This window comes from Macrobrachium nipponense, chromosome 9 (assembly GCF_015104395.2).
Source record: "Macrobrachium nipponense isolate FS-2020 chromosome 9, ASM1510439v2, whole genome shotgun sequence".
Taxonomy (NCBI): Eukaryota; Metazoa; Arthropoda; class Malacostraca; order Decapoda; family Palaemonidae; genus Macrobrachium; species Macrobrachium nipponense.
Window position 1 is genome coordinate 12,216,594 of NC_061110.1, and position 23,361 is coordinate 12,239,954.

The window sequence follows — 23,361 nt, forward strand, 5'->3', positions numbered from 1 at the left end:
GTAGAGGATAGGACACAGACACTCCATGGTGGGTGTCGATGGTATGGGTACTGTGACAAGCTATTAAGACGAAGTAATGATTGCTCCGTAAACCAAACTAAGTCCACAGCGTAGTTCGTAACTGACTCGGGCGCTCTGACAGCTGCCGACTGACTAGTTCGGTATCGGAAGTGAGGCAAGTTGTCCAAGCATCCGAGTAAGTCACGTGACCTTCACCTTTTAAAGGGTTATGCCGAGAGACCAAACAAATAATGTATTTGTTTGTCACCAATGCCGGACAGCGAGGTGATGATTCTCTTAAGGCATATGCTCAAAAGGCGAAAGTCAATTGCCGTCTAGAGACCTAGGTCCCTGAAGGCAAGACACTCTCATAGTAGTTGAATCTCAGTTAAGGAGAAACAACACTATGTGACGTTGAAGACGAAGGTAGGCAATAAATGCAACCTACGTCTTCCAGCTGAATCGAGAGAAGGAATCTCAAGATTCTGAACCTGTGCTTACAAATGACTGAAAACACTAACCGCTATTTCATTGCTGTCCGGTGAGAAGTCGTAGTTGCAATGAAAGCGGGGCGTTCTTCAGTAATGAAAAACACAGGGGAGAGCTGCCTGAAGAACTGCTTCTCATGGGCTGAACGTTTGGAAGTAGAGCTGGCAGGTCTGGGAGTAGGCGATGTCTTTCAATACATCTGCTAATCAGGGGTGAACAATGAACAATTGTACACCTCCGAATACGAGATATTTTGAGGACAAACTCAGATTCCGCAAAAATCATTCGCATTATCGCAGTGCGATGCAGCAAGAGACTAGTATTACAGAATTCTGTTACTGTGCGGTAAACAGAAAGATGAAAGTCGAAGAGATATCTCTGTTTTAAATTCTCGCAATACTGAAGGCGATGAATTCGAGCGTCACAGCAGTAGATGGTCATTCATGTATGCGAGAATCCCCGTTAATCAGAGACTTAAGTCCGTGGATTGTTGGGCAGAGATACGGTTGGTATTCAAATCAGCGAGGGGAGAAAGACATAACCAACCGTGCATCTCGAAGCGGCAGCTGGTACTGAGTTGCCTCAGGCCATTCAATACGCAGTAGCTGTCGCTGACTCGTCATCCGAGTTGCCAAGTAATCCATTCCACGAAGGAATGCGTTCAGCTAGAACCACCGAGCATAAAAGATATGCTCAAGCAATTATATTTAGGCGAAACGAATTTCGGTAAATACCAAAGCTGAAATGGTGTTGTCGTGACAAAACCATAAGTATATAAAATTGAAACTGGAAACTCCTGGGAGGTTGCAGGCAACCCCGAGTTGCAGTTCAATTAGAATACTCTTCGTCTAAGTCGCAATCCGTAGAGTAACTAGGATATATGCGCCTACCCCTCGGACAATTCAACTGCTTAGCAGAATCATGTCGCGAGGTTAATATACATAGTACTATATTTGTAGGATTCTGAACAACGATCTCCATCCTAAATTCTTTTCCTTCAAGAAAACAAAATAAGGATTGGAGATCGACCACCTTCGATCTCTATCAAAGAGAGTGAAGGAGAAGTCTTCCTTGAAGGAAAGCTTCAATGGTGAACAGAATACCGAAGACGATAGTTCAAGCAAAACTGGATGTTCCTGTTCGTTCTTCTCTATTCCAGGTTGGTCGCCTACTGTGAGATACTCATCTTTCAGCAGCAGTCTTCTTCTCAATGCAGCAGTCTTCTTCCCAATGCTTGAAATTCAAGGAATTCGAGCATAGGCGAGGTTCCCGATTATTGTGTAACAATTATCGGGGATTCTCGTCTCGCTCACTTTGGACCGTGGTCTTGCCTAAGTGTTTGGAGATCGTAAAAAACTCGAACCCTCTGAATGCGCTAGAAATTCCGTAGAATTCTAAGCACTCTGCGAAACCCCCACCAAATTCGTCAAACGATATCGGCTGGTGGTCCTCTCGATTCCTGTAGAAATCGAGGATGGGGCAGGATCCCTCCTCAACGACAGGGGCTTACGTCAGGTAGGACCCGAAGGCCCCCCCGGTAGCGCAGTCCCCAACGTGGGATCCTACAGAGAAATCTCTGTAGGATCCCTCCCCTTTCCCTCGTAGCCGTATGGAGAGAGGGAATGGGGGAAGAATTGGATACTCGCTCGCCTTCCCAGTGGAACTAGCAGTTGGAGAAGAGTAGGAGCAGCCATCGCCGGCCTCTCAGAGTCTGGGAAAACGTATCGTCAGGAGAAAAAAGTTTTCCCGAGGAGGGTTACGAACTCGCACTGTAGGTAAGAGACTGCCGCCACTGTGAACGTCGTCTGGGTGGGGCTGATCGACACCTGACAGGAGAGAGCCGATACCGTCCTCCGACTCATTCCAGGCCTCTTCGAGGTCGAAACCTCTCAGGAGGACCGAAGGGGTATTTAAGTACGGTGTCCGAAGACACGTAGAAACACCGCTGTCGCAGTAGAGGAGGTGGAAGTAGCTTGTTCGACCGGCCAGATCTGAGAGAGCCTTCTTATCCGGAGACGAGAGACTCTGGTTCAAGACAGAATCGGCAAGCTCCGATCGCGGCAGACCCACTGTCGGTTTGGGTTCCCTCTCGGGCCCCAAAACGACTCGAGCCGAGACGTGGGCTCTGCTGGTGGGAGCGGCGATCCTTCCCCGAGATCGTTGCGCTGACGAACCAGCGCTATGACTCGACAAAGTTCCTCTGGATCTCGGAAGTCACAGCATCTTGTAGAGTAGGACCGTCAAGCCCCTCGCACAAGAGCATTCCGAGAACCTCCCCCTTAAGGAGGAGGAACTGCGATACAGTAGGGCCTCGTTAATCACGGGGGATAGGGCCCAGAACCCCCCGTGATAAGTAAATACCCGTGTTATCCTGGTACCCCCCCTGAAAAAATTGCTTGTTTAAACCGCCTACTTTTAATAATTAACCCACCAAGACCACTATTTCAGTGTTTATAACTACCTACTTTAGTTCAAGCACCAAATATTTCTTCAACTATCACCTTAAACTAAATTCAAGACAGTTTCAAAGTTATTCTTTCCTATCTTCAATTTCCCCTTCAGTCAGCAAACAAAAGTATAATTACCTAACAATTCCTTGTTATTTTCATGATTTGGCTGCTGCACCAAAGTACATAGTATATCTATTTTGTGAATGAACATATTTATGATAAAAAAAAACATGATTTACTGTAATGATTACAGCACCCAACTATAATATTAATGTGTAAACAGCAAAATACAGCAATAAAAATCTAGTTTTGTCTTTTGTTTACGTTTAGAATCAGCTGATGGACGTTTATTACCGAAAGAATCATTTTGGAAAACAATTTAGTTCCTAAAAGAAACTAATTTATTAATGGAATTATTATTATTATTAACTTTGTACATAATAGTTTGGGATATTATGATGATACGAATTCATATTTCATGAGAGAGAGAGATGAGATTGATGACGGAGACGAGAGAGAGAGAAGAGAGAGAGAGACAGGGAGGATGGGGAATCGAGAGAAGAGAGGGGAGAGAGAGGAGAGAGGAGATGAGAGAGAGAGAGCAGCTTGTGAACGAGAGTAACTTGAATAGCTTGAGAGAGCAGCTTGTGACGAGAGTAACTTGAATAGCTTGAGAGAGCAGCTTAGGACTAGAGTAACTTGAATAGCTTGAGAGAACAGCTTGACGAGAGTACTGTTGACTATCTTAGCTCGAGAATAACAATGAAATTTGTATTTTAAATATTTTAAGATGATAAGAAATAAAACATGGATAGTGATGAAGATATTCTCTTGTATACTGTTATAATATGTGATAATCATTGAGTCAACTATAAAAGTTGTATTGAAGCACAGTTTCGTAAATCACAGAAAGAATAAAAATATGGCAACACATATTTTTTTTCTTTCGGGGACCATCTTGTTCTTTTATTACGATAATAATAGATCGGTATTATAGTTTTTTTTCTGTAAGTGATGTGAGAGAGAGAGGAGAGAGAGAGAGAGAGAGAGAGAGAGACGAGAGAGAGAGAGAGGAGATTTTGCTATTTACATCATAGTATTTGAAAATTTGTAAATGAGTTTATCCTAAAAATGCATTTAGTCATGAAAAGAAGAAGAAAACAGTAATTAGTGAATCTTGCTCTATGATAAAATTCGTGATTTCGTTAATTTTCTGGAATATACGTAGCATTTGGGCTTCACAAAAAAGTAAGTAAAGTGATTTATGACAGAGTTTAGAGGATACTTACGTAAAAATACATCGGTACTTTGTAGAACGGTGACGTCACGGTGGTCATATGTATTTTTTTCTTGAATGAATATACATTTATGATAAAAAATAGTTACTGTACTGCTTAGAGTACATACTGTAATATTAATGTAATCACATCAAAATAAAGTAATCATTGTTCATTGTATACTGTAAACATGTAAAGTGTATTTTTGTCTTTTGGAAAAAATTGGATTCCCCCAAGGAATTATTCCTTGAAGAGGCTTTTTATTATGATATGCCAATAAATATATAAGATTTGTGTTTTATTATGAATATATGACAATAATATATAAGGTAAAAATGGTTTTATTACGTTTACGCTTCGTCGCCGATTGCAAACAACATACGATAATCTATGACAATTATCGTTTGTATGACTGCAGTGTTCAGAGAAGTTGATTACGTTATACCAAAACAATAATGTTGATTACGTTATACCAAACCAATAATGAAGTTCGAATTGAAAATTTATGTTTTCCTAAATGTCATTACTACTGTAATTACACTACTACTATTAACATTTCTAAAAGGTTAAGAATAACAAAGGTGCTGTGAAGTGTAACTCAATGTTTACATTTCTGCTGGCTGCTCAACTACAAGTTGATGTCAATGACGTGGAATTATTCCATGAATAGGCTATATATTATGAAGATATGCCAATAATATATAAGGTGAGAATGGTTTTATTACCTTTATTGTCAGTTAATATCATAATGTGAATCTGTTCATGCATTTGTTGGTTATCGGAACCGGACCAGGCTTAGCCTACCACCGACAAGCCCGAATGCTGTGATTCATACCAGCGATATATAGACTGAGAAGTTGTCCAAGGAAAAACCCGTGATTAACTGAATCCGTGATTGCTGATCCGTGACTAAGCGAGGCCCCACTGTAGACCCCTCTCGGATTCCTCCTGCCACTTGCGCATACGTCCTGGTCGGTCCGAAGATCGTACCTGGTACTTACGGCGTCGTGATGGAATCGTGCGGGGCATGCCCCTCGCGATCACCCCGCTGTGCCCAGCTCTTCCTGGTGGAAACCGAGGAAGTTGCAGGCACGGGAGAGGAATACATGACGCTCCTCTTTCGCTCGCTGGCAGAACCAGCGGCTTTGGAGGGCTGCAGGCAATCGCCAACTTGCAGGCTTAGTCGAGCTGTTTCCCAGGGAAATGGCTGGACCGAGAACAGCGGCCCCGATCTCGTGTGCAGAGGAGCTGCTGCTGGTTCCCCTATCCACCCGGTCCCTGTGGGAGTGGCGGTCAGGAGACCTGCAGAGACCAATGTCGCGGTGAGACCGGTGCGTGTCCTCGCGGCGCGTTGGTCATTTACTCCGCTGGTTTACCAAGCCGGAGGCTGGCACCAACGATCGGGAGGGGGGAACCTCTTCCCAGCCTCAGCCCGTGGCTGGTCAGACAGTCACGTCTACCAGGGTTACCAGCTGGTCGCTGCGAGAGCGGCCGCTGGCCTGGCGAGAGTCACATGAGCGGCTCTCACCAGCTTCTGCTCCGTGCGCGGTCCTGACGCCGAGCGAACTCTGGCGCCAAAACTTTGGCTATACGCTCTCCCGCGAGAGATCGTATACTCAGAACCTCTCGCGAACGAGAGACCGAGCCGGAACCTGGCGTAGCGGCATCGCCGCTAACACCAGGCGAGGAAGTACCAGTGCTAACCGGTACTCCTCTGGTCCCCGTCTATCTCTTCCTTACGGAAGGGGAGACGGGCCCCGCTCCCGAAGGAGCAGGAGGACCAGCAGAAGGACCCCGTGGGATGAGCCCTTAGAAGTTCCCGAAGGAAACTTCTTGGGGGGGAGGCAGCCTTCTTCTTCTTCGGCTTATGGGCCTTAGAAGTCGAAGGGGAAGAGGCAGCAGCAGACGATGAAGACGAAGATGACACCTTCCTCTTCTTCTTCCTCTTCCTCGTCAGCTCACGCAGGACAGTCGTCAGGTCCTCCATCCAGGCCGGAGCCGGGGCTATGCCGAAGCAACACGGCCCGACTGCAACCTGTCCGGAAGGACTGGGACCTGGGAAGACACACCATGGGCACGGGACCCAGCACGGACAGGCGCAGGAACCAGGAGCGACAGGTACAGCAACCAGCTCAGGAGCGGCAGGAACAGCGGCAGCGGTAGACACAAGGGACAGCCAAGCCAGCAGCGGGAATCACATCAGCGGCAGGTACGGCAGGCCCAGCCATCGCCTCGTAGAATCATCGGCAGCCATCGCCTCGTAGAATCATCGGCAGCCAGCGCCTGGAACAGCGGAAGTCTGGGGCAGGCAACACAGGCGGTGGCGGCATACCCCCCCTCGGTATGGCGGCGACCGGCCCTAGTAGCGGCAGACGGCGTCACCGACACAGCATGGGGAGTGTAGACCAGGCGGGGGGGAGCAGCATAAGCGGTCGTGGAGGTAGTAGTGGAGAACGCTCCATGGGTCACCGCCCCAGACCTCGCTAGACGCTGCAGCAGCCCGTGGATGCTAGGCACACCCTGCCGCCGCAGTGGTCCATACCTGTCCAAGGTCGTCTCCCACGGATGTAGCACCTGCGGTAGCACAGACAGATTAGTAAGAGGGGTTCCCTCACGCACGGGGGGGGAGACATGCCCCACCCCGAACACAAGGAAGACCCCAAATACAAAATACAACGAGGAAGCTGAGCGGGGGGCAGGAAAGAGGACGAAGAATCGGATACCAAGGGAGTCGCGGGAGAGCTTTCAGACGACTTCCTGGCAGACCTTCGCTTCCCCTACCCCCCCACAGCAGTGAAAAGTAATATGAAAATGAAACAATACTGCACTTGCGATTCACTTCTTAGAACATAAAGGGGGAAGGATCAATTCCCGGGTAAGAGCGGAAACTTGATCCATAATAATATGATGCTATCATAAAATATATATGAAAATGAAACAGAATACTGCACTTGCAATTTCACTTCCACAGAAAATAAATCGTAAGGATCAATTCCCGGGTAAGAGCGGAAATTGATCCAAAATTAAAATTGATGCAATTAAATAAATGAAAATTAAAAAGAATACTGCAATTGCGAATCCATTTTCATTGCATTCTATTCATACAAAATAAGAGGCTCGTGCCGAGCGCATTCACGCTCTCGGCAACGAACGCACAGGGCAAAAATATAATGAAAAGAGTACTTACATTTTTCAATTACACTTTTTCGCCCAAAATACATGACTCGACGTGAGCGCGCCTGCCCTCGGCACCGAGACATAATTGAAGGGTATCAATTTCATGAAAAGAGCGGAAACCGCCGCATCTACAGTGATAGCTCCATGTTGGCTCATAAGTAATGAAAATGAAAACAGTGTACTTACAGATTCATTTTCAAGTCAAACAAACCATTAGTAGAAAACACAATATATACAAAGCATACGACGATGAAGCGGGCAGAGAGCGATGACGAACACGTCCTTCACACCCGCGGCCGAAAGCAAAAGAGATTCTTCACCTCTCAGGTGCGCGGGCGCGCGCACTGTTGGACAAGCAGTTAACTACCGTTCTCCCCTTGTTCGAAGCTTACGACCGTTCCAGCTGCCGCTAGCTACTTCCTATTGTTAAAGGACCGAGGGTTTGTATTCGTGTCGGAACAAATTTAATGACCTTTCACCCAACAAATAAATAGCATTGGTTATAAACATCCATCAGTTCTTCTCACACAAGCAATGCAAGATTCAAGAAGTCTTTGCCTCTCAGTTTTCTTGATCAATACAAAATGGCAAATAGCAAAAAGTAACCTAAATTTTCAGGTGTATGAATCTAAGGAAAAACTCGTAAATGTAGAGCACTATACTTACTATGTTTGCATCTTGAAGAAGGGACTGCATATCACGTACAGAAATATACCGGACAGATGACTCTCCACACTGATACTGTCCTTCCTGCTGCTGTAACATCGGCAAAACAACATCTTCTAGTCTACCTGCTATTTGTTTGAAAGCTGACATTTCTTGTACTGTTAGACATGCAGTCTGAAAACCAAGGAAGACAATTATCAGGTTAAACATACCATCGTCATCGGCAATGTTTTATTATCAGATTTACCCTCCGCAAGATTAGAAGCAAACAAAAGTTATCTACAGTGTCTTATTTATGCCTACATTTCCTAAATTCCTGTTTATTTTGTGTCTTCAACTACAAGTTTCTCTATGAACTACTGGACCTCCCTGTAGAACTTAATCCCGCTATTTCCAGATCTACTGCTCTTCAAACTATTCTAATGTTCCTTGCTTCTTTTACCACACAACTAATTCATCAAAAACTTGGTTATCTCAGTGCCTCCTGACTCATCTTTCAGCAAAATTCACATCTACAAACATCACAGACTTTTATACACTGCATAAAAGCTTCAACAAAAAATCCTAAACAAAATGACTACACTGGCTGTTAACTCTCATACATAAACACATTACTACTTATTATTTCTTTAAAACATTCAAGTTTTGTGTGCTATACACTTTATAAAGTCTGTACAATCTTATTTAGCGCTAATTGGCTGATATTTCATTCTGGCTTCTACTTTACCCAGGATTAATACAACATATAGCAGACAGAACCCTCATATAATGCTATATATTTCACCAATACTGTACTACAATGATTAACCTATTATAATAAAAAATATCAATCACAAACTAATAATATTTCCTAAAAGGCCCATATGACATGTCCAAAAGAAAACCGTCAACTGTGTACAGTATGTTCTCCGTTTTCGTCCGAGATCTGTTCCTAAGGCAAGGACGTACCTGATTTTGTTCATAAGTCGAAATTTAAGTAGACATAATGATGTGAATCAGTAAAAATAAAAAAAAAGCCAAAAGAAAACAATTCCTGAGCACATACATACAGTACAAAGGTAAATATTCTCCTTACGTTTACTTTACAGTAAATACAAAGAAACAATTCCTTACCTCTACTCCTGTGGTTGGCTTGCATACTGGGCATTGTAAAGGGGGTTGGTGAGAAAGGCTTAACTAGGCTACTGGGTGGAGGAAGGTGCTGGAGATACTAGGGCAGGGTCGTCTAGTTCTGCAGAACCTACAAAATGTGCTGGAGATACCACTGGGGCAGCTGAGTCTGGAGGGGTAAGTGAGGTAGAGGGTACTGGATATCTTGCAGGCCCCTCTACCTTCTTTAAAAAAAAAAAAAAAAAGTGTTCCAGGCTAAGCCGGAAGGATACCTTCCTCATCTCCTCCAAAATCTCCACGAAACACTGCAGGAAATCCATGACCCCTCAGGCAACCTTATTGCACCTCGCAGTGTTGGGGTACTGAGCCTTAAACTTTGCCAATCTCTCCTCTTATCAGGGCAAAACCATCTGCTCACTCCTTGGTTCTAAGTCTCTTGGTTCTCTGGGGTTGGTGTCTATTCATCTTCTTCAATCAATTCCTTTTTTAGTTGAATGAGGTCCTCAGCAGATAATTCTTCTCCATGAGATGCCAGCAGCTCTGCGACATCATCAGCCTCCACTGCCAAAGCAAGCTGCTTGCTCACTTCAACATTCTTGGTGACAGCCACAACTGACCCTTCAAAGCCATAGGAATCATACACAAATTGGGGGGATAATTTTTTCCACACACCATTCTAGATCGTCTGCTTAACTTTATCGCAAGAACCAAAAAGAGTTTCTTTTAGCAACAAGAACATTAAGATTTCCAAGAGTCCTATAGAGTCAAGTTCTTGTCCTTCCTAGTTGCCCTGAAAGCCATAGCAAATGTGCTTCTGAGGTACAGGCCATGAAAGAGGCAATGACGCCTTGGTCCGTAGGCTGTAAAATGGAAGTTGTATTAGGCAGAAGGAAAACCATCTTGACATTAGGATGAAAGTCATCTAAATAAGCACGATGACCAAGGACATTATCCAGCTCTAGCAACACCTTAAAAGGGAGCCCCTTTTTAGCAGTGCTCCTTCACTTCAAACACAAAATAGTCGGTGAACCATTCCTCAAATATATGAAGTATCATCCATGCCTTATCGTTGGATTTCCAGATGACAGGTAGTTGACCCTTCCAAGTTGCCCTTGAATTCTCTGCCAGATACACCAACATAAGCTTCAGCTTGAAATCAACAGCAGCATTAGCCCTTAGAAGCAAAGTCAGTCGCTCCTTGCTGATTTTGTGGCCTGGTGTGCTGTCTTCTCCTCTTTGGCAATGATGTTTGAGTAAGCATCTGTTTCCAGAACAAACCTGTCTTATTTACATTAAACACCTGATTACCTCAGCAAATGCACTAGGAAATACACTTGCTGCTTTCTTGTCACCACAAGCAGCTTCCCCTTGCACCTTAATGCAAATTTGCACAGGCCTTAACTGCATAAAACAATCTTTGCTAGCCCCAAACTCTTCACTTTCACTCTCTTCTCCCTTTTCTCTTTTCAAGGTTTCAAACAAACTTTTAGCCTTCTTCTGAATCAACATTAGACTTACTGGGATATCCCATTGATGCTGGTCTTCCAGCCAAAGCACTTATAATGGTTCCATCTCAATAATAAGACCAATATTTTCATAGGAGAAGATCCTTTTCACATTCAAGTATGCACTTTTTATCTTTGATAATCATTAACACAGTTGTATATTTGACGGTGTTTCGCCCTTTTCAGATTGCCTTATTATATCAACTTTCATTTCCATGGAGATTGCTTTTTTCTTTTCTTCATAGCACTCCTATCATTCGAGTCTGCCTTATGCTTGGGAGCCATAATGCAATTTAAAAATGTTCCCAAAAAAGCAACACGAAGGAATGAATGAAACAAAAAGATGGAGTATATAGTGAGGGAGTGACCGATGCCATCCACCTTGTATTCCACGACGAGACATTATTCGTTCGCTGCATGCACAAAACTAGTTCCTGAGCGAAGTTTGAATTTACGTCCGAATTACAGAACAAGAACTCTTTGATAAATTTATTGGAGATTGTGAGACGTAACCATAAAAAGGTGTAGGTCAAGTATGACGTAAAACCAGAACCTATTCTACACTTAAGTAATGCATTGCAATTTTTTAAGTCGTATAAGACAGCATTATATTTATTGGAAATATAGTACCACAATACCATGTGCTATGTACTTCTAATCTTCATTTTATTTCCTTTATCCATGCACTAATAATTAATTGCTTGCTCACTGACTGAATTTCCTATCATCTGCTACTCATGAATATGATTCATATGGAGTGTTCAAGGGAAAGTTCTTACCCTGTGTTATTATCTTTGGATAATTTTGGCCAAGGGTTAATGAGCTCACTTATTCTCCATCGTCACCTCCAACTCCACATGACGTAACGGGCTTTGATCTGCTCATTAATTTTCTGATACTTCCTAAACACTTTATATATATTTTGGAATAACTTTTGGTTTCTAAAATCACAATTTGTTGAAAAATTTTTCCTAACTATACAAACCTGAGGTCCTTTACAATAGGAATGTAACTTAGCAGCAGCTGAACCGGTCGTAAGCTTTGAACAAGGGGGTTCGGTAGTTAACTGGTTGTCCGGCAGTCGGCAGTCAGCGCGACTGAGAGGAGAGGAGTCACTTTGCTTTATGCCCAGGAAAAGCAGAGTGAGGGGTGGCATAAGGTGGAACTATGTGTAAAGGACCTCAGGTTTGTATAGTTAGGAAAAATGCAATTTTGGACAAATTGCCATTTGTTCCGATACGTAATACAAACCCTCGGTCCTTTAACAATAGGAAGACTCACTTCTTGGTGGGAGGAATCTGAGTCTGAAGAACAGACTGGTGTTCGCCCAACCTTGGATTCCCTCCATGTCGTAAGAGCAGAGGGAGGGATCCTAGCCTCTGCCCAATTGATCGGGGTATGTACCGCAGGATCAATGGTCAGACCTCTGGACCCAAGTAATAAGAGGGAGAGGGAGGCAAGCGTACCTCTTAAAACTTAGCAAGCAAGAACTTGTTCCTATTGCAAGAGGCAATATAAAGTCATGGGTTTGTCTCTTGTTGGCTTCCACTTCCCCCCCCCTGTTGTTGGGGGAAGTGGTGGATATTCACTCCTATCCCTAATGAAAGGGATAGGATGGGTGCTCGGTTGAGTAGCTTTTCCTGCATCTCATCCTGCTCCAGCGAAGTGACGACCGTCTCCCTCTGCCCACAGGTAGAGGGGGAGAAAAAGATGGGGAAGAGAAGCCAGTCACACTCTCATTCACTCATCCATTCATGCAGTCACACCAGGATTCGATGCTGTTCTGTCCGCTCGGGTGCTGGGTAAGCTACACAACATGTTGAGCAGCCATCACGGGTCCCAAGGAAAAAGTGTCCAAGGACCTGTGGGCAATATCCCGAAGGTAGAAGGAGGTGAAAGTGGTCTGGTTAGACCAGACCCCTGCCTTCAGGACCTGCGCCACGGAGAAGTTCTTGCGGAACGCAAGGGAAGGACCAATACCTCTGACTTCGTGGGCTCTCGGACGAAGGGTACGGATGTTGTCGATACCATCAGCTTCGTACGCCCTCCTGATTACCTCACGCAGCCAGAAAGAAAGTGTTCTTGGATACTTCTTTCTTGGTCACCCCAGGGCTAACGAAGAGGCGTAGACACTCAGGCCTGAGGTGCCGAGTTCTCTTCAGATAGCACCGTAGCGCCCTCACAGGACAAGGCAGCATCTCATCCGTATCGTTGTCGGTGAAATCCATTAGGGAGGGGATTGTGAAAGACTCGAACCGATCGTCAGGGACCGACGGATTCTGAGTCTTAGCTACGAAGTTCGGGACGAAATAGAGCGTCACAGATACCCATCCCCTGGAATGCTTTACATCGAAAGACAGACCATGAAGTTCACCCCCTGTCTGACGACTCTCGGAGTGGCTCGAAGGGTTTTCGAGTCAGGCTCCTAAGGACGAGAGTCACATCCCACCCCGGGGGCCTGAGTTCCCTGGGTGGGCAAGACCTCTCAAAGCTCCTCATTAGCAAGATCTCGAACGAGTCCGAGATATCCACTCCCCTCAGTTTCAGGACCAGGGCCATGGTGGCTCTATATCCTTTGACTGTGGGGACGGAGAGGAGCTTCTCTCGGTGAAGAAAAACGAGGAAATCCGCTACCTGCTGAAGAATGGCTCTGAGAGGAGATAGACCCCACCCCGTCTACGACACCAACTACAGAAGACGGCCCACTTTCCCTGGTACACAGCTGCAGAGGACTGTCTGATATACCCAGCCATCTCTGTTGCTGCTCGGCGAGAAAAGCCTCTCTCTTGCAAGAGATGGTGGATAACAGCCAGCTGTGAAGACGAAGGGACTGGACTGACTGGTGGTACCGTTCCATGTGTGGCTGGATGAGAAGGCTGTGCCAAGGGGGAATCTCTCTCGGTGCTTCTGCAAGCAGAGCCAGCAGGTCCTGATACCAAATGGCCTGGGGCCATTTGGGAGCCACCAGGATCATCCTAAGATTCGGGGTGGCCAGCACTCGGCTGATCACCTCGCGAATCAGGCAGAACGGGGGGAAAGGCGTAAGCGAAGAGGTTGTCCCAAAAGTGTTGAAGAGCGTCCTCTGCAGCTGCCCATGGGTCTGGCACGGCTGAAAAGAAAACCTGAAGTTTCCTGTTGTGCCGGGTGGTGAACAGATCCACTACTGGACGCCCCCACAGGTTGAAGAGCCTTTCCGCCACGTGAGTGTAGGGACCATTCGGTCCCTATCACCTGATCCCGACTGCTGAGGTTGTCTGCTACTACATGTAGCGGGCTGACAGCTCTACCGAGTGAGCCATGGCCCACTCGTGTAACTGCAGTGTCAACTGGTGCAACGGGAGGGACACTAGGCCCCCCTGTTTGTTGACATATGCCACTACCGTGGTGTTGTCGCACATCATCATCACTGAGTGTCCCATCAAGCGGTCCCAGAACTCTTGGAGAGCAAGGAACGCTGCCTTGAGCTCCAGGACGTTGATGTGAAGGTGCTTGTCGTGATGGTCCCACACTCCTACAGTCAGCAACTCCTCCAGGTGCGCGCCCCATCCCTCGGTGGACGCGTCTGAGAACGGCAACATCTCCGGGGGGGAAGTGCGAAGAGGCACTCCTCTTAAGAGGTTCCTGTTGTCCAGCCACCAGGCTAGATCCTGCCCCACCTACTCTGTGAGGGACACAGGGAAGTATGGTGGGTCCTCTGCCTGTGACCAACTCTCCTTTAGTCTCCACTGAAGAGACCGCAGGTGAAGACACCCGTGAAGGACTAACTTCTCGAGTGACGACAGGTGGCCGATCACGACCTGCCACTGCTGAGCTGACCAGTCGGCTGCCTCCCTGAATCTGCTGATCAGCGAGTCTGCGGGGGAGACTCGCCCTGCTATCGTGTCGATCAGCATACCCAGGTACTTCATCCTCAGCTTGGGTTCGAGATCTGACTTCTCGAAGTTCACCACAATCCCCAGATTGCGGCAGAACTCGAGAAGTCGATCCCTGTCCCGTAGCAACTGCGGGCGGGAGCTCGCCAGGACTAACCAGTCGTCGAAATACCTCAGAAGACGTGTCCCAGACAAGTGGGCCCAAGCAGACACCAGCGTGAACACTCGCATGAACACCAGTGGGGCGGTTGAGAGACCGAAGCAAAGTGCCCTGAATTGGTACACTGTCCTGTCGAGGATGAAGCAGAGGTACTTTCTGGAGGATTGATGGACGGGTATCTGGAAATACGCGTCCTTCAAATCCACTGAAAGCATGAAATCGTTCTCCCTGATAGAGTCGAGCACGGAACGTGCCGTCTCCATCGTGAACCGTGACTGGCAAACGAATCGGTTCAGGGGAGAGAGATCTATCACCAGGTGCCAGCCCCCCAAAGACTTCTCCATCAGGAAAAGGCGGCTGTAGAAGCCCGGTGACCGATCCCTGACGATCTCCATAGCTCCCTTGCTCAGCATGGTCTTGACTTCCTGTCGAAGGGCTACGTCCTTTGATGTTCCCGGAACGTAGGTCTGAAGATGGACCGGGTTGGAGGTGAGGGGTGGCCGAGATTCGAAGGGTAGTAGATATCCCTCCTGAAGGACGTCTACTATCCAGGTCTCGGCACCGTAGCGCTGCCATGTTGCCCAATGGCTCGCCAGGCAACCCCCCCCCTTCCGGCAGCAGGTGAGGGGAACGCTGTCCCTAGCTTTTCCCGCCTCTCTTTGACTTCTTCCCTTCCCCTCCTCATGGAAAGGAGGGCTGGGAGGGGGGCTGATAGCGACCTCCCCTGGCAGAAGTCGAAGGCAGTCTTTCCTCGGGGCTTAGACGAGGCAACCGTCTTAGAAGCCGAGGAAGCGCTAACCAAGCTCTTGGGTTTGGCCGCAGTTGATCGAGGCTGCCCAGAAGCCTTCGATACTGCCTGGTGTACCAGACGGTCACTGTCATCAGTGCGACGTCTTTCCACCATCTCTCCTGGGAAGAGAGAGGAGGAACTCCGCACTGGTCCGTTGCGAAGGCCCAACGCCACCTCACGCCCAGCTGCCCTGGACACTCGGGTAAGGACTGCGTCCCTACACCTAAGTACCAGGTTGGCCCACAGGTTTACCGTCTGGTGGGCGAGGTAGGAGATGGCCCTACCACCAGACTGGCAAAGTCTCCCGAAAGCCAGGTCCCTTTCAGGAGTGATATTCCCAGAGGAGGCCGCGACCTTGGACACTGTGAGGGACCAGAGGTCCAGCCAGGAGACTGCCTGGAAAGCCGCCATGGCGGTGGATTTCAGGGCAAGTGCCTCCTGCTGTGAGAACCACAGGTTCTCCGACAGGAGCTGCTGCAGACAAACCCTCGGAGTTAGCCTGGCTAGCTCCGGGTTAACCTGTTTGGGCGGCATCGGATCCTCGGTAGGCACGTAGAATTTCCTCTGTCGCAGTAGAGGGGGAAGTGTCTTAGACAACCTGCCAGACCGTAGCGAACCCTCTTGTCCGGAGACGAGCGAGTCCACCTGGCCCAGCACTGAGTCAGCCAGCTCTGATCGCGGCAGACCCACCGTTGCTCTGGGTTCCTCCCGGTCTCCTCCTACCACTTGTGCATACGACCTGGTCGGTCCAAGGACCATGCCTGGCTCATAAGGCGTCGTAGCGGGACCGTGAGGAGCGCGCCCCTCACGATCACTCCTTGTCACCTCGCCCTTCCCGGTGTAGCCCAAGGAAGTTGAAGGGACAGGAGAGGAAGACCTGACGCTCCCCCATCGCTCATCGGCAGAACCGGTGGGCTTGGGCGGCTGCAGGCGATTGCCAACCAGCTGTGGTGATCGAGCTGCAGGCCTGGTCGCGCGGCTCTCCTGGGGAGAGCGGCAGGACCGAGAACAGCGGCCCGTCCCGTGCGTCAGAGGAGCTGCTGCTGGTCCTCCTATCCGTCTGGTCCTGGTGGGAGCGGCGGTCAGGGGACCTGCAGAGACCACTGTCGCGGTGGGACCGGTGCCTGTCCTCACGGCGCGTCGAACCGCTGGGACCAGCCGAGGCTGGTTCCTGCGATCAAGGGGACCTCTTCCCAGCCTCAGCACGTGACTGGTCAGGGACCAGCGATCGCTGGCCTGGTGAGAGTCACCTGAGCGGCTCTCGCCAGCCTTCCGCTCCGTGCCTCGGTCCTGGCGCCGAGCGAACTCGGACGCCTGAGCCTTGTCTGCACGATCGCCCGCAGGAGACCGTACACTCGGTACCTCTCGCGAACGAGAGGCCGGGCCGGAACCTGGTGTAGACGCAGAGCCCCCTAGCACCAGGCGAGGAAGTACCGGTGTTAGCCGGTACCCCTCTGGTCCCCGTTTTCTTCTTCCTTGCGGAAGGAGAGATGAGCAGGACCAGTGGACGAAACCCCCGTCCCACCGGAGTGAGACGGGCCCTTAGAAGTTCCCGAGGGAGACTTCTTAGGGTGGAGGAGGCAGCCTTCTTCTTCTTCGGCTTGGATGCCTTAGAAGTCGAAGGGGAAGATGCGGCAGCAGGCGACGAAGATGACAACGAAGACGACAACGACACCTCCCTCTTCTTCTTCTTCTTCGTCAGCTCCCTCAGGACAGATGTCAGGTCCTCCACCCAGGATGGAGCTGGGGCTGTTGCCGAAGCAACAGGGCCAGGCTGCACCTGTCTGGAAGGACCAGCGACTGGGACAGCAACACCACGGGCTGGAACGACGTCGGCAGGGGGCAGGAACAGCAGGAGCGGCAGGTACGGCAGGAGACGGGGCAGCAGCCAGCGACATCTTGAGTACCGGCGGCAGGTCCAGGGGCGAGCTCTTCGGGCATCGGAAGTCAGGGGCTGGCATTGATTGATTGATTATGTCTGATAAAAACTGGTGTCACAACATCTCGGTTGGGTTGGCAGCACGAAGAACCCGGGAGGGGGAGGCACGCCTCTCCTCGTCACGGCAGCGATCGGGGCCTGCACAGCGGCCGTAGGAATCACTGACATCACGTGCGGGGTGTAGACCAGGTGAGGAGGGGCGGCGTACCCTGGGGTCGAGACAGTGGTGGTAGTAGTGGTCACCGCTCCATGGGTGACTGGAACAGCACCAGCCAGATGATAGAGCCGCCCCTGGACGCTCGGCGTGCCCTGGAGACCCAGCAACACCCACTCCTGGCCGAGGTCGTCGCCCGCAGCAGGAGCACCTGAGGAAGCAACAGTCGGGTGATTAGGAGGGGTTTCCCCCCCCCACCCCCGAGCGAACGGAAGACCCCGAATACAATTGAATGTCGGGGTATCTAGCGCCCTCCTCTACGCTAGACGGATTGGGCGAAGAGGCCCAGGAAAAACACAGAGTGAGGGGTGGCATGAGGTGGAATTATGTGTAAAGGACCTCAGGTTTGCATAGTTAGGAAAAATACAATTTTCGACAAATTGTGATTTGTTCCAATACATATACAAACCATCGGTCCTTTAACAATAGGAAGACTCACTTATTGGTGGGTGGAATCTGAGTCTTATGAACAGACTGGTGTTCGTCCGACCTTGGTTCCCTCCCTGGTCGTAAAAGCATAGGGAGGGATCCTAGTCTCTGCCCAGCTGATCGAGGAGTGCACCACAGGATCAATGGTCAGACCTCTGGACCAAATTTATAAGAGGGAGGCAAGTGTACCTTTTATAAATAGCAAACAAGAACTAGTTCCTACTTCAAGAGCCAAAATGAAGTCATGGGTTTGTCTCTTGTTGGCCTCCACTCCCCCCTTGTAGGGGAGTGGTGGATAAACGCTCCTATCCCTACTGAAAGGGATAAGATGGAGCTCGGTCCTGTACCTTACCTGCATCTGCTTCCTGTTCAGCGCAGTGACGACCACAGCCCTCTGCCCACAGGTAGAGGGGGAAGAAAGAAGGAGTAAGAGAAGCCAGTCACACTCTCTTTCACTCGTCCATTTATGCAGTCACACAAGGATGCTATGCTGTTCCGTCCGCTCGGGTGCTGGGTAAGCTACACAACTTTTTAAGCAGCCACCATGGGTCCCAAGGAAAAGGTGTCCAAGGACCTGTGGGCAATATCCCGAAGGTAGGAAGTAAAGGTGGTCTGGTTGGCCAAAACCCCAGCCTTCAGAACCTGTGCCAAGGGGAAGTTCTTGCGGAACGCAAGGGTTGGACCAATACCTCTGACTTCGTGAGCTCTCGGACGAAGGGTACAGGTGTCGTCACTACCGTCCGTGTCGTACGCCCTCCTGATCACCTCATGCAGCCAGAAAGAAAGTGTTTTCTTGGAAAACTCTTTCTTGGTAACCCCGGTGCTAACGAAGAGGCGTCGACACTCAGGCCTGAGGTGCCAAGTTCTCTTCAGATAGCGCCGTGGCGCCCTCATTCGCATCGTTATCAGTGAAGTCCTTCAGGGAGGGGATCGTGAAAGACTCGAACCAGTCGTCAGGGACTGAAGGATTCCGAGTCTTCGCTACAAAGTTCGGGACGAAATCGAGCGTCACAGATCCCCATCCTCTGGAATGCTTGACATCGAAGGAAAGACCATGAAGTTCCCCTACTCTCTTTGCCGATGCCAGGGCCAGCAGGAAGAGGGTCTTGAGGGTCAGATCCCTATCTGACGAGACTCGGATTGCTCGAAGGGTCTTAGAGTCGAACTCCTAAGGACTAGAGTCACATCCCACCCCGGTGGCCCGAGTTCCCTGGGTGGGCAAGACCTCTGGAAGCTCTTCATAAGGAGGGAGATCTCAAAGGAAGAGGAGATATCCACTCCACGCAGTTTAAGGACTAGGGCCAAGGCGGCTTTATAGCCCTTAACTGTAGAGACGGAGAGGAGCTTCTCTCAGCGAAGGAAAGCGAGGAAATCCGCTACCTGCTGAAGAGTTGCTCTGAGAGGAGATAGACCCCGTCCACGACAACAACCACAGAAGACGGACCACTTTCCCTGGTATGCAGCTGCAGAGGACTGTCTGAGGTATCCAGCCATCTCTGTTGCTGCTAGGCGCGAGAAGCCTCTCACTCGCAAGAGATGGTGGATAACAGCAGGCCGTGAAAACACAGGGACCGAACCAACCAGTGGTACCGTTCTACATGTGGCTGGCACAGGAGGTTGTGCCAAAGGGGAATCTCTCTCAGTGCTTCGGCGAGCAGAGCCAGCAGGTCCGGATTACAATTGTCCTGAGGACATTTGGGTGCCACCAGAATCATCCAAAGATTTGGGGTGACCAGCACCCTGCTGATCACCTTGCAAATCAGACAGAACGGGGGATAGGCGTAGACAAAGAGGTTGTCCCACGGGTGTTGAAGAGCGTCCTCTGCAGCTGCCCATGGGTCCGGCACAACCGAGTAGAAAACCTGGAGTTTTCTATTGTGCCGAGTGGCGAACAGATCCACAACTGGATGCCCTCACAGGTTGAAGAGCCTTTCGCCACATCTGGATGAAGGGACCACTCGGTTCCTATCACCTGATCCCGACGGCTGAGCTTGTCTGCTACTACATTCCTCTTGCCTGGAATGTAGCGGGCTGACAGCTCTACTGCGTATGCCACGGACCACTCGTGCACCTGCAACGTCAACTGATGCAACGGGAGGGACACCAGGCCCCCCTGTTTGTTGACGTGGTGTTGTCGCTCATCAACACCACTGAGTGTCCCATCAGACGGTCTTGGAACTCTTGGAGAGCGAGAAACGCTGCCTTGAGCTCCAGGACGTTGATGTGAAGGTGCCTGTCGTGATGATCCCACACACCCGCAGCCAGCAACTCCTCCAGGTGTGTGCCCCATCCCTTGGTTGACGCGTCTGAAAACAGCAACATCTCCAGAGAGAGAGAGAGAGAGAGAGAGAGAGAGAGACGAGAGAGAGAAGAGAGAGAGAGAGAGAGAAGAAGAGGCACTCCTCTTAAGAGGTTCCCGTCGTCCAGCCACCAGGCTAGATCCTGCCCCACCTCCTCCGTGAAGAGACACGGGGAAAGTAAGGTGGGTCTCTTGCCTGTGACCAACTCTCCTTTAGTCTCCACTGAAGAGATCGCAGGTGAAGATGCCCGTGAGGGTGACCGATCATGACCTGCCACTGCTGAGCTAGCTGCTCCTATAGGGACAGGAACCGTCTGGCTGCCTCCCTGAACCTGCTGATCCGCGAGTCTGCGGGGAAGACTTGCCCTGCTACCATATCAATCAGCATGCCCAGGTACTTCATCCTCTGCTTGGGCTCGAGATCTGACTTCTCATAATTCACTACGATCCCCAGATCGCGGCAGAATTCGAGGAGTCGATCCCTGTCCTGTAGCAACTGCGAGCGGGAGCTCGCCAGGACCAACCAATCATCATCCCTACCGAATGGGCCCAAGCTGTCACAAGAGTGAACACTCGCGTGAACACCTGTGGGGCGATTGAGAGACCGAAACAAAGTGCCCTGAATTGGTACACCGTCCCGTCGAGGATGAAGCGGAGGTACTTCCTGGAGGACTGATGGATGGGTATCTGGAAATATGCGTCCTTCAGATCCACAGAAAGCATGAAATCGTTCTCCCTGATGGACTCGAGCACTGAACGTGTCGTTTCCATCGTGAGCCGAGTCTGGCAAAACCTCTGGCACAGGCGAGGAGGTACTGGTGCTAACCGGCACTCCTCCGGTCCCCGTCTTCTTCTTCCTTGCGGAAGGAAAGACGGGCCCCGTTCCTGAAGGAACAGGAAGACCAGCGGAAGTCCCAACCGTCCCACCGGAGTGGGACGGACCCTTAAGAGGTCTCAGAGCAAGACTTCTTAGGGGGGGAGGAGGCTACCTCCTTCTTCTTCTTCGGCTGTGAGGCCTTAGAAGTCGAAGGGGAAGCGGCGGAAGCAGACGACGACGACGACGAAGAAGACGACAAAGACACCTTCCTCTTCTTCTTCTTCTTCGTCAGCTTCCTCAGGACCACCGTCAGGTCTTCCATCTAGGACGGAGCCGGGGCAGTTGCCGAAGCAAAAGGGCCTGGCTGCGACTGTCCGGAAGGACCTGGGGTGGGGGTAACAACACCATGGGCAGGAACAACGGCAGCAGGAACTGGTACAGGAGCGGTGATCACAGGAACAGGAGGCGGGGCAGGAACCAGCAGCATTCTCTGTACAGGCAGCAGATCTAAGGGAGAGCTCTTGGGACACCGGAAGTCAGGGGCTGGAGCAAGAGCGGCAAAACCAGGTGGCAGCGTCACGACCATCCTCTTTACACCCGGCAGTGGCGCCTGCACAGCAGCTGTCAGGGTCACCATCGCCACGCATTGTGTATACACCAGGTGCGGAGGAGCAACGTAACCTGCCGTGGATACTGTAGTGGTTATTGTCATCACCGGGCCATGGGTTACTGGCCTGGTCCCCCTCGCGAGATGACCCAGCAGCCCCTGAACGCTCGGTGTCCCCTGGAGCCCCAGCGAGTACCAAACCCGGCCGAGATTGTCCCCCGTGGCAGGCAAACCTGAGGAAGAAAGTGTCGGGTTAATGGGGGGGCTTCCCATGACCCAGGGGGGGACAGATCCCACCCTGAGCGAACGGACGACCCCGAATACAACTGCACGTCGGGGTACCTCGCCCCCTCCTCTACACTCGACTGATCAAGGGAAGAGAAGGAGTGAGATACCTCCACCGAAGGGGAAGGAGCCATACGCGGGAGCTGTGATGGAGGGGGAAAAGATGATGTGTCCGTAACCAAGGGGGAGTAACTGGAGATCCCTCCGATGACTCCCTGGCCGGCTTACGCGGTTTCTTCCTCCCTTCATAACACTCCCACTGCTCCTCCGACCAAACAACACACACATCACAAGGCACTGCGCGAAAGCATTCGCGCCCTCGGCACCGAGCACACAATTCATGAGGGTCAACCTTGAATATGGACCGAAAGGCCCCACACTTACGGCCCTCCAAACCAGGGCACAATCTGCGGTTGATGGGGGGGCGAGGGGGTCTTTCCGGCTCGCGGGAATCCATTTCCACGAGAAAACAATACACTAATAAAAAAAAAACAACCAGGTACTCAGGTTAGTTTTACACAAGCACACTAGTAATAGAGAAAGGCAAAATATCTTCACGATATGAAGCAGAAAAACAAGCATACGACGAATAAAGCAGACAGAGAGGTGAGCAACAAGTCCATCCACCAGCACGGCCGAAAGCAAAGTGACTCCTCTCCTCTCAGTTGCGCTGACCGCCGACTGCCGGACAAGCAGTTAACTACCGAAACCCCCTTGTTCGAAGCTTACAACCGGTTCAGCTGCCACTAAGTTACATTCCTATTGTTAAAGGACCGATGGTTTGTATACGTATCAGAACAAATTAACTTTCTTTCACTGCCACGGCTATCTCCAATCCAATGGAACTTCCCTTGGCTGGACAATTAAAGAGGTTACATTTCTTCTTTTGCTTGCTGGCTCTGGCTCCTCCTCCATCCTGCTTCTCAAAAGGACAGCTGCAGTTTGATGAAATTATTGTCTTTTCCTCTAATCTCCTGTTTAGCTGACAGAACCCTTGATCCATATTTGCCATTACATACATTTCAGGCAATGCAACATACCTTCTTGAATGAGCAGAATTCATGCAACAATATATGCAAAAGTCCACACCACAAATAATTAATTTCGAAGGTGTAAGTCCCAAGTATGTACATCAAAAGCATAAAGATTCTTCTACCTACGGTACTCAATTTCTTCTGATTATTTCCATTACTATTTCATCTTCCCCAGGAAACCTGGACTGAGGAATTACAGTTTCAACTTCTATGAATAAGATTAAAACTACAACATTAAACA

General features: G+C 49.6%; 1 protein-coding gene across 1 annotated transcript in view; it reads right to left on the reverse strand.

Annotated features, from left to right (window-relative positions):
• The window catches only part of LOC135218472 (uncharacterized), a 124,918-nt gene that overhangs the window by 59,106 nt on the left and 42,451 nt on the right, over positions 1-23,361 (reverse strand). The window contains exon 3 of the mRNA XM_064254797.1: positions 8,060-8,233. Coding sequence (XP_064110867.1) covers positions 8,060-8,233 — 174 coding nt within the window. The remainder of the gene's footprint in view (positions 1-8,059; positions 8,234-23,361) is intronic.